The following is an 11,714-nucleotide window of genomic DNA, read 5'->3' as shown; positions in this document are numbered from 1 at the left end:
CCCAGCTCTTACTTATAGGTTATCAAATACTTGATCATTAGCTGCAGACAGCGCCCCACAGTCTCGTTTGAGGGGAAACACAAAATGTACTCATTTACTAAAAATAAAGTTGGTATGCCAGATTGAAGTGTCCATTATAGACCCGGCTGCCCAAAAAGGGACATTCTTGTGGAGTGTTCCTGGCCTGCAGTGTCTTTATCCAAAGTGTTCCATGCAAGGAACAGCACCCATGACAGTGAAGCAGAGAGAAGATCGAAGGGCAGTTCTTATAGAAGGTGTCACAATCATACAGTTTGTCTCTTTAGACAAAGTGAGCTACAGAATATTGGTCATTTGGTTTTGATCTTTTCACATTATTGTGCTCACTCTTGGTTGTCCTCATCATGACTCTTTGTAAAAGCAATCCACTCTATTATTTTTAGAAGAACTCCCTTTGGGCATTTTTGATAAATGGAAACTGGTCATAGTGGATTTAAACTTATAATTAGATGAAAGCGTGGCCGACAATTCAGTTCACGGCATCGTTTTTGAAACATGGACTCATCAGGACCAGAGCTGGATTTGAATGGGGGGGAAACGGGATTAAGCCGTTATGTAAGTCCGTCTTCTGTTGGCGGAGAAATTCAATTGCCGTGCTGCGCCTGGCTCCGGCGCGTATTTAGATGATTCCCCTCTCGCTGTACACAATTGTGTTTAATGCGTCTCCAAGTGCGCACGTCCAAACCCGCAGCAGCAGCCGCAGCAGCCGCAGCAGCCGCAGCAGCAGCGCCTGCCCGGGGGCATCTGGCAGCGCTGCGATCATTCCCGGAGGCGCTGCTTTTCCGCGCAATCGGCCCCAACAGGTGGATGGGAGAAGCAGGCAAAAAGGAACCGCGCGAATAACACGTCTCTAACACCGCGCGAGGACCGGCGCGCGCCGCGGACAGAGGCGCAATCCGCCAATCAAACTTCAGCCTCACCAGTTTGTCCCTTTTCTGCAGGATTCCTCGCACCTCGAGCCCAGTGCGTTACATCGTGCGTGTTTTCTTGCTGTTATTGCTCCTCTATCATTTGAATTGAAGTCGCGGTACATTCGGACCCAAACTGGATTTAGGACAACTCCCGGGACGGGGAATGGCACCGGGGAGAGCGGGGGGTATTCCCGCACAGGCACGCTGCGTTCTGCGCCTTTTGGGGAATGCTCAACTCCAGAAGTTCATGCGGAGGATGTTTTTACGCATTTGGCACCTTCTTCTCTCCTGTTCGAACGCTCTGGGATTATATTCTTCAGAGGAGCCGCTCTCGTCTCCGTGAGCGAAGTTCCAATGCGCTCTCTGTCAAAGGTTGGTATTTTTCCAAGCATGTCCCACATATGTGCATTCATGTATTTATGCATTTATGTATTTATGTATGGATGTATTTATGTATGGATGTATTCCGTGCATTCGTTTATAGACTCTTCCAATTAGAAACACAGTCCAGAGAGAGCGGAAAGTCGTTATGCGTTGTAACATTGCGCTGCTAAACACAAATAAAAACGTCAGGACCTTTGCGTGAGGAAACCCAGCCGCCTGTGCCCGTGCAAACAAACTACAGGCATTCAATAGTAAATAGGGACAATTTTAAGATGGTGTCGGGGTAAAGTCGGTCCGCGCGCACTTCTGCGTCTCCGCTGCGTCCGCGGAGCGTCTGATCAATACGAGTTTCAAAGTAAAAGACATTTTTGCTCTGCGCGTTTTGCTCTGGTTTCGTGTGTGGTTTGGAGCTGGACACATCTTCTCTATTGATCGGAGGCTGGTGGAGGAGAAGAGCCCAGTCCCAATGCGCGAGGAGCTTCATTCTGAGCACAAACACAAGGAGACTGCAGGGGCCCTTGTGTTTAGTGTTACTAAATGTGATTTTTTTTTTTATCACGGATGCCAATATTTATGGAGAGCATTGCTGCAGTGAATGCCATGAAATGAATCAAACCTGCTAATGCAAGCTATTTAAACTGATATTTAAGGTTTAAATACAGAGCTGGACTAAGGTTGTGTGAGCTGGTTTAACTGTTAAAAAAACAAAAAATAAAAGAGGTGGAATGAAAAATGTCTGTGTTTTAAAATGTAGTTTCTTAAATGTCACATGTTTAAATGGGTAAATGTCTTTATAACTGTGTGCTGCAAATTTTCCACTTTGGCCCCAATCACCGTTGCAAAAGAGGTTTTAATCTCGATGATAAAGAGTCATAATACATAATACATCGAAGACGACAGGACAAAAAGGCTATTCTTAATTAAAATGAAGAAAAGATTGACAGTAAAGACAAGATAGGCACCGTCAATTATTTTAAAGGGATTTACCATACTGGATTTTTGAGTTTGAGTCATGACATGAATGAATGTTGCAAGTTTGAGTAGACATCTGTACGAGCAATCGTTGGATCATCTGATTAATTAAGTTCTGACACATTGGTTATGGGCAAAACAGCATGATATTGGGAAATGGAAAAAAGAAGTCAAGCAGAGCAGTGTCAGCGGAGACACACGTTCACATTCCTCTTGCTTTGGTTTACATTTAACATTGTTTAATCTGTTTTTTTCACTGTGGCTCCTCGAGGCGACTGCTCTTTGGATTTTGAGCGCTACAAAAATGAATGGAAATAAATTGAATTGTGGATTTGAATACAATAAAGTTTCCTTCAAATCCTAATTTTCTCCCTTCTTTTGTACACATTGAGGGACTCTAAGTTTAATACAGATTTAAACGTTTGGGGTTAAGGAATCTGTATCTGTCTGCTCATGTTAAATGCTGGATTTAGTATCACATGGCACAGATAAGCCCAGCTCTTCATAAATGCATTAAACAAAACTTTACACTTTACAAAAATACATATAGCTTTTAAAACTAAAAATGCCTTCCCCATTTGGCAGCTACATCTGTATTTATGGTCCAGTCAGGTCTGCTGACCTGTCCTATTCCAGGTATTTATTGTGGGACGGTAAATCAATATTTGTTCTTCTCATGATTACTTTTGGTGGTCTCTGTTCGAGGGGAGAAGGAGGTCTTTGCAGAACACAAAATTATCCAATGAAATGTCACCACTATGAAACAGGACAGCAATTTTAGGATCATACAATCTATTCACTGTTACCAGCATAATACGGATAACATAGATATTTTGCTCCACTTCATATTTGGAGGGCACATCTACAGTATTTGCATCTCTCAGACTGCACACAGACATTACCTGCTCTGTGATTGTTTACTGCTGCCATGTGATTTATTCAGTGTTGGTGAATGAGGTTTTTCCCTTGGGGCTGTTCCCAATGCGATTCCAAGGAAATTGTATCATCACGAGCCAATGCAAACGATGAACCGGTGGATAAAAAGTCAGCTGATGTGTGCAGTAATTATTAGGAATGTAGGCTCTTTTACAGTGTCTCGTTGGTGGGAAATAAAGCACAGTATATTCTAAATGTGTTAGAATATAATTTTATGATAACTACACTTTAATGAGACTTTGAGTAAATTGTTTTTTAAGAATTGTTCAGGCTTAGTAACTCTTTAATTAATAGTTAAGAATATTTTTAATTATTAATAAGCCTGAATCACTCTATTGTCAGTCAATGAACTAATGACATTTTTATGGTTTATTAAGCCTATTAAAATACTGTTAATATACTGTCTTAAAGTTAGTGGGAATGCTCCTTATATACCTGCAAAAGAAAAGTAGCAAACTTATGTTAAGAAGAGGTCTGATAGTTGTGCAGTTCACCCTCCAACCATGATGTGGCAGGATCAAAACTCGATCAAAGCTGTTGCTGTGTCTGGGTTACAAACTTCACTCCGTTTTTTGGCACAAAGGCTTTATTAGACTGGACAGTTTAGCGTGAAACAGGGATGAGAGAGTGGAGGACATACAGCAAATGATTGGATCCTCTGACACTCACCAGCCCGCCATGTGGCACTGTCTTTCAACGTGTAATGTTGTCTCATTTGACTTTCATCCATAAACATTTCAAACAGTTTCTTGTGTACCTGAAGTAAACCTTTAAGCCTGCTAACCCTGACACCGTCCTCTTTCCCCCTGTCCCCCGCAGACTGTCCCTGTTGGGCTCGGGACCAGCTGCAGCCCTGTTAGTGTTGGCAGGTTAGGGCTGCAGAGCTGAAGCCCAGGGAGATGTCACAGCTGTATTATCGGCGGACGGACAGCTCGTCATACCGGGACCGCATCCCGCTGAGGATCGTCAGGGCGGAGTCGGAGCTGTCCCCCCTGGAGAAGGCCTATCTCGGGGCGGTGGAGAAGGGGGACTATGCCAGTGTCAAACAGGCCCTGGAGGTATGTATGTGTTTTCTATGAGATACATTTGGCCAATGCGATGGCTCTATTTAAAATGGGATAGAGAAATAGATGAATGCTAAAGCTACATTGTAATTGGGCCGAGGTGGAGGAGATGAGAGAGCTTTATAGTTGAGCCAGGGTAATTTGATCTGTTTCAAGAACATCTGGGGCCTGGGAGTCTTTCTACAAATAAATTAACAAATTCACAGGTTCCAACCAAAATAAACTATTCAGTAGGAATATATTATTCGTATAGCCACGTTTTTCAGTTTGATAAAGTATTTTGTTCATTGGTTTCTGCAGGGTTAATGATTAAATACCAAATCATTGCATTTAAAGTAAAACATTACTACCGTGCATATGAAGAAAAGAGTGTCAAAATGTATTCAAAGCAAAATAATATACATTTTTTAATGGTTAGACAAGATTTACTTTCTCAAGAAGAACGTGTCCATCCCCAATGTCCACTTTAGATTCATGTCTGAACATTCTCTAGGTCAAGACGAAAATACAAAATATGTACGTTCCACTTGCTGAGATAATAACAGTTAACTTTCACTCTAGTCTGTAGTACAGGTCAAGGTAATAACATGGCTGGATGTAAGGTTACTGAGATTTGAAGTTTAAATGTTTATAACAGATACTAGGCTCGTGCAGGGGCTTTCAAACCTTTAACACCAAGTAGATAAGTCTTGGCTTTCTGAGCACCATCAGATTTACTCCAGGTCTATAATACAACTATTGCAGGTCCACAGTGTATGGGGCTAAACCAGGTCTAAAGGATGACATCATTGCCACAAGAGTTTTAACCTAGAACCCAAGGAGGGCAATTATGTGATGAAATAAGCTCTAAACTAGGCTAATTATAAAGCTGAACCACTGAGTTGCTATATCAACTCCAATTCTCCAAACAATAATTATACTTTTAAATTGGTTTGTGAGACTCAAAAAAAACCAACATCTCTTTGACTTTCTCTTCCTAAATCAATAGTTTCTTCCCTACTGGGTAATCAATCAACATCTTAAATGTCAACGTCAGTGAGGCTTTTATGAGTGAAATGTCTGACTTTTCCGTTTTAACCTCACTTTGTCAGGAAGCAGAGATCTACTTCAAGATCAACATCAACTGCATCGACCCGCTGGGCCGCACTGCGCTCTTGATTGCCATCGAGAACGAGAACCTGGAGATCATCGAACTGCTGCTGAGTTTTAACGTCTATGTCGGGGACGCTCTGCTCCACGCCATCCGCAAAGAGGTGGTGGGTGCTGTGGAGCTGCTGCTGAACCACAAGAAGCCCAGTGGTGGCATGCAGGTACAGACAAAAGAGTAGAGGGTTCAGGGCGGATATGAGTGCTTATAATGTGAGCGTGAAGATCCAGCTCACTGCCCACACAAACTGACATTCATAATCATGGTGTAATGTAGAGTAGTTAGCTCATGCATGATTAATTTCCACCTTCTGCTATTTTTACCCACACTCAATGTACCATCTCAATTAAAGAGGCATCTATAAATGTGAGAATACTGTTAAATCAGTGAATTGATATCATTAGTACATTTACCAAAGCATGTAGTTGTAGAAAAAGCTTCAGTTGTAGTCATCTGGACTCAGTTAGAAAAAATAGACGTTTCGACTCTCATCCAAGAGTCATTGTCAATAAAAGAATTTAGGTCGAGAACTCCGATATTTATACTTTTCTGTGGGAGGAGCCTTCCTGAAGAGGAAAGAGTTGTTTGTTTCAACAGAAACTTAGCCTATTCAACCCTTTAATGGGCTATTAGTCTCCCCTTTGTCTTTGTGAGACCCTGGCTCAACCACCCTGAGTACCTGATTAGCATCTAAATGTCCTTGTCCTGGTCCTCTAACTCTCCAGGGGTTCAGAATACCATTGTAGACTACAGGGAGATTGAACCTTAGCCCTCCATTCCTGTTTAAAGAAGGTCTTTCTTTTTTTTAACAAAAATAGCTTCCTTGACTCCTCTTTCAAACCATCTTTTCTCCCTGCTTAAAACCTTCACCTCACTGTCTTCAAACGAGTGATTAGAGGCTTCAAGATGGAGATGCACGGCACTCTGAGGTCCTGAACTTGTATTTCTTCTGTGCTGATAGAGCCTCTTGTGTAGAGGCTGTTTGGTCTCACCTATGTAACGTTCTTTACATAATGCATGTAGCATAATTAAAGAGACGGAACTTTAAGAAGTAGGTAATATAGTGATAGTATAACATTGATACTTTTGTAAGGCTAAGATTAAGGTTGAGGTACATTTTATTGTCCCCATAGGGAAATTTGTCCTTTGCATTTGACCCACCTTTCAATGCCACGGGGGCATCTTCTCAGGGGCAGTGGGCTCCACAGTGCTGCGCCACGTGGGGAATGGTCCTAACCTCTAATCCACTGCCGTACCTCATTATGTTATTCATCCCATCACAGGATATGGCAGTCATGTGTTTGTGCCGGCGACATGACACATTCCAGAATAATGTAAGTCTGTAAATCACTGGGAGTTACAGTGGAGCTTGTAAGTGTCATGTTGCTGCCTAGAGCTTCTTGTACCTCCCAAAATAATGGCCCTGTGATATTGGCTGCAACAAAGGCTGACTGAATTAGCTTCCGTCTGTCTTTTGGAGAAGCATCGATCTCACACAAACGAGGATAAAACAAGCTCAGTCAGAAATAGAAGGTATTTTATGCCGAGTGTCTTCAGAATTTGAGTAAAACTTGAGTTTGACGAGTATGTGTCGACGAGAGCTGCCTATTTAGCCACTTAATTACAGTGATCAAAAATAAATTGTGTAATTAATTTGGGATTGGTGCCCTTTAGTGCCGATTGCTCGCTGCTCAATGAACATTTGTTAGACAGCCGTGTGTCTTATTAACTTGCTTTTATAACTGGATATTGGGGAGATATTTAATAACACATACTTTTTGAAGCCTCAACTTTGGAAGACGTTTTTTGTGTTTAATAAGAATATTCAGGAAAAACTGCTTACATTTACTGATAATTGGCCTGACACAAATTAAAGAGCAAAAGGGGAAAAAAAGAGTGCTACTCCATCTTGTGAGATCTAGTGTTAATCAATAAATCCCAGGTCTCCCTTGAAAAAGAGGTCTCAATCTCAATGGGTTCTCACCTGGTTAAATAAAGGTTAGTGAATAAATGGATGAATAATTGCTTGATAAAAAGGACGACTGATTGAAAGGGCATTCCTGTGTTTAGAGTCTTTCTGGAAGAAGCCTGGAGGACAAGAGACTGTAGCAGGAGTGAAAACAAATGGGACGGAGAAGTGGAAACTCGATCCAAGCCTCCGACCGAGCAATGTGTTCTTTTTTCATTCAAAGAGATCCGTACGGACAGACCGTGTACAAACTCTAAAGAACACGTTTTCAAAATGAATGCTGCAGAGGATAGTGTCAGATAGGGGCAGGTGATTTGATGTGAAACAGCCGAAAGGAAGAGAAAGTCTTTTCACCGTGACACCGGTTGATGAGTGGGAGCAGTTTGAAGCAGGAAAAGCACAAGCGAGTTTGATGAGGTCGTGTTGCAGAAAACATAGGTCAAGGCAAAAAAAAACTAAAAAAAAAACTACAAATCCTGTGGAGTTTTTCAAGGCTTGTTATTTGTTTGTATCAAATAAAGTCCAAGGGAGAAGCAGTATTAGAGCTGAATGATGTCTGAATGGATTTTTCTGACAAGTATTGGTATTGTCAAGGTAACTTATGAACAACAAAACCTTTTTTTTACATAATAGTTCGAGCTGTAACACGTCATAGTTGGCAGAGGACGTTACCAAAATAACTGCAGCCTTTCTCGATTTGCTAATTGCAACCTTTCAAATTGTAATTCAATTCAGGCCTCTGTCTACCGCAGGAGAATAACAGGTCGCATCGGGAAAGGCGTGAAAAGAAAGAAGTCCAGGTGTTTGAAAGTACAATGGAGAACAGATCCATCTTGTTTATCTGCCGTGGATGTGGAGCAGGCGGGATATTTGTAAAATCCGAGGCGCTTGCTTATTTCCTTTTTACCTAATGTGCTCATAAGTAAGTCCCTCAAGCCATCACACGAATGGACTGATGAAATAGATCATTCTTTTGCAACTGAATCTCCTGGAAGAAAATGGCCTTGATATTATTAAACGAGAGGTCAGGAAACGCACATTATATTAGCTCTTGCTTTATGATTGCATTATTCATATATAAGATTTATTTTATGTTGCATCTCATGGGTTTTCTATTTCATGGGCTGCCTCCAAGATGTATTTGTTATAACATTGCAACTGCTCTGCCTTATTTGTTTTTAGCTTGGGGCTTGCTGAGTATAGAAATGCATTTGCTAGAGCTCACAGCGCTTCAGAAACAAGTGCTTTTGGGTTACGCAGCCCACATAAGGAGCACTCATCAAGGCTGTTATGTAAGGGATTCCCTGTTAGATTTATATATAACACAGACAACCACATAGACATAATCATGCACACAACGAATGCCTGAAAATAATGTCCTTGTTTTGTGCTGTGTCATTCAAATGCTAGCGACTTTGTGCGCCATTTTATCATTGTTCAGGAAGTTGGGTCTGGTGGGAACGAATGTAAAAGAGCTGTGTGCAAACAAAATCAAACCTATCTGTCAAGTTGCAATTCTGCCAGATGCAGATGCTGCATTTTTAATTAATATGCTAATGGCTGTCCTCTATTCTGATACGTGGAACAAATAAACATTACACGCGAGAGTGTGCTGTGCGCTGATCACCCATATCATTATGACCACTGTTTTGTCCCAATGACTTCCTGTTTAATATGCAACCCGATAAGCACAGACAGTATTTGAGTGAGTGTGCGAGTACTACATGACAAATACAACCTAAAATGTTAAAAATGCAGGACTTGCTATTATATATGAAACATGCAAAACACGATAAACTTTTCTGTTGGTCAAGATATTTTGTAATTTTTCCATTTTAAATATTATATGTTAAAATCACCTGTCTTTGGTTCAGGTCTAGTTATCCCTTCTTGCAGACCTGTTATTTTGTCAACCATACCAAGCTTGTACTGGACTTAAGCTTGTGCAGTTTTTCTGCTGCCATTGAACATGAATTCACTTTGTGGCTCTACCCCACAGTTATAAAAGACGGACACATGAAGCCTGCGGCCCCTGGCTGGGCACTGGCCAAGTTTGTCTGATCTATGTTGTGTGTGTCTCCCATTTCTCGCCTGTCAGATCAGCCTTTTTCAGGCAAAACATGACAAATGGCTTCGTGCCACCTTTTGGGAACTTAGAGTAAACCACTTGTATAATTAGTGTCTCAATGATGAACCGTTTTTGGGTTAAATATTAATGCGGAACTGAAAGAGTCCCATTGCTCACGTATTTAACAGGAATCTAGTTACGCTGAGTGCTATGGTGACATTGTTTCACTGCTGCTATTTCTGTTGCTGCCTGTAATAGACTTACTCAAAGCTTAATCAAACTCCCTTAATCCTGCTATTTTACAGATTCTGATGTAGGTCATTGGCAGTGTTATTGAAGTGAATAAAAACTGGGAACACAATATTGTAATCAGTGTATCTATGGTGTAAATTCAACAAATACACACAAACACAGAGAATAAATCAAATTGAACTCTGCCATGGTGGAGGACGCTTAGTTGTGCCTCAAAGAAAAGCTAGCAAACCTCGAGTTTAGAGCTGCTGACCGCGATCTCCTTAGTCCCACCGTCTTCCAGTGAGGAAGCAGAGATTGAGGACTCTGAGGCGGACAAGTCCATCACCCAAACTAAAGTCTTGTTGGTTAAAGCTCCTCGGTGGCAAGGCTTTGGAGGTGGATAAGATCTGTCCTGTGCATCATAACTCTTTGGATGTTGTGGGGCTGCCTTGGCTGACACATCTCTGCACAACATCCATCGCAAGCTCCCAAGCCCTTGGATAGAAAGTATTATCAGACAAGCCTTAGCCTGATAACCACCAACACTTCCTGTCCATCTGTTGCACTATTCCTCGATTCTCCCATGACCTTTGTCCGCAGTGGTTTTAAGTACCTTACGTCTGCCATGGGATGTCTCTGGCCACTTTCCTTTTCATTGTGTTGGTCTCGTTCTTCACTCTCTCTGCACCAAATCAGATAATAGCTCTTGTTTAAAAGCAATTAAAAGCAACCAATAGCCTGGGTTATTCCTCTGGCGTGGTATGCCGTTGACTGACATGGGAACAGCCGAGGAGCTTAAGCTAGAGTGGGTGATAAAACGCTGAGGTTGAATGAGTTTCGTTCACTGCATGTTGACTCCCAATGAAATCCCTGACATGTTGTATTGTCCGTGGATAAGGGTGGAGGGTGCAGATTTTCTTCATGTTTCAAACCCCTGCTGCCAAACACCATGACAACAACCGATAGATTAATTTTGATCTTAAGATGCAAAACCAATTACTTCCTTTGAACATTCAACTTGTCACTTAAACCTGGCAGACTAAAATTACTATGTATCATCTCTGCAATGGTGATTGTACAAGCAAAAACGAAATGTACCAAACGTGGAGCTGCTAGGTTACGGAAAGCAATTTTTTCGGTAATAATTGATCATGATTATTTACGGTCAAAACTTAATCTAGTGTAGAGGAAGAAAATACTTACTGTCTTTATTGTTTTAGTGAGGTATTGTGATTAATATTTTGACTGCAGAGTAGACGAGTTTTGTGGGACAGAACGAGCACTCGTGTGATTCAGAATAGAATTAAACACAAACTTGAATTCATTGTAATGAACAGCAACTCTTTTATGTCCTTGTATTTGTCCTTTGCATTGCAGGTTCCTCCGATCTTATTAGACAAGCAGTTCTCCGACTTCACCCCCGACATCACTCCCATCATTCTGGCGGCACACACCAACAACTACGAGATTATTAAACTCCTGGTGCAGAAAGGCGTGTCCATGCCTCAGCCGCACGAGGTGAGAGAGTGCTACTTTACCTCCAAAATACTCAAATAGGAACAGAAACTAGCCCCCAACCAGTTTAGTTTACTGCACATAATTCAATGAGCCCTGGTAAAACAAAGAGTATCAATGTAATGTAAGATAGAATAATTGTCCACGAGTATCTTAAAACAAAACTGCACAAGGTCCAGGTCACATGCTAAGGTCACGACAGGCCACTGCTCAGCCACTTGAGGACGGCGTGCCTTTGTTTTGGTCAGCTAATGCTACATTTTGACACTTTGTGCAGTGTTAAACCTCACTAGTCATTTAAAAGTAGGCTTTTATTTGTTTAAAAATGAGTGTAGGGCAACAACTAGCCTGGGTCGCAAGGAGGAGCAAATGAGTTAATTTCCATAGTCCTAGTCCTATAACTTTTTATGCTTTAAAATTATGAAAAAGCTTAGTCCGATCTGGGCTTATAGCTTCAGGCAGCCTAAAAACTAAG

General features: G+C 41.5%; 1 protein-coding gene across 1 annotated transcript in view; it reads left to right on the top strand.

Annotated features, from left to right (window-relative positions):
- Nucleotides 1-1,130: 1,130 nt before the first annotated feature.
- LOC140360616 (short transient receptor potential channel 4-like) overlaps nt 1,131-11,714 on the top strand; it is a 29,924-nt gene continuing 19,340 nt past the window's right edge. The window contains exons 1-4 of the mRNA XM_072445926.1: nt 1,131-1,322; nt 4,062-4,300; nt 5,398-5,616; nt 11,102-11,242. Coding sequence (XP_072302027.1) covers nt 4,142-4,300; nt 5,398-5,616; nt 11,102-11,242 — 519 coding nt within the window. The 5' untranslated portion in view covers nt 1,131-1,322; nt 4,062-4,141. The remainder of the gene's footprint in view (nt 1,323-4,061; nt 4,301-5,397; nt 5,617-11,101; nt 11,243-11,714) is intronic.

This window comes from Eucyclogobius newberryi, unplaced genomic scaffold (genome assembly GCF_026437365.1).
Source record: "Eucyclogobius newberryi isolate DKJ021-1_F unplaced genomic scaffold, fEucNew1.0.hap1 SCAF_15, whole genome shotgun sequence".
NCBI classification, from domain to species: domain Eukaryota; kingdom Metazoa; phylum Chordata; class Actinopteri; order Gobiiformes; family Gobiidae; genus Eucyclogobius; species Eucyclogobius newberryi.
This window is presented reverse-complemented; position numbering and strand designations above follow the sequence as displayed.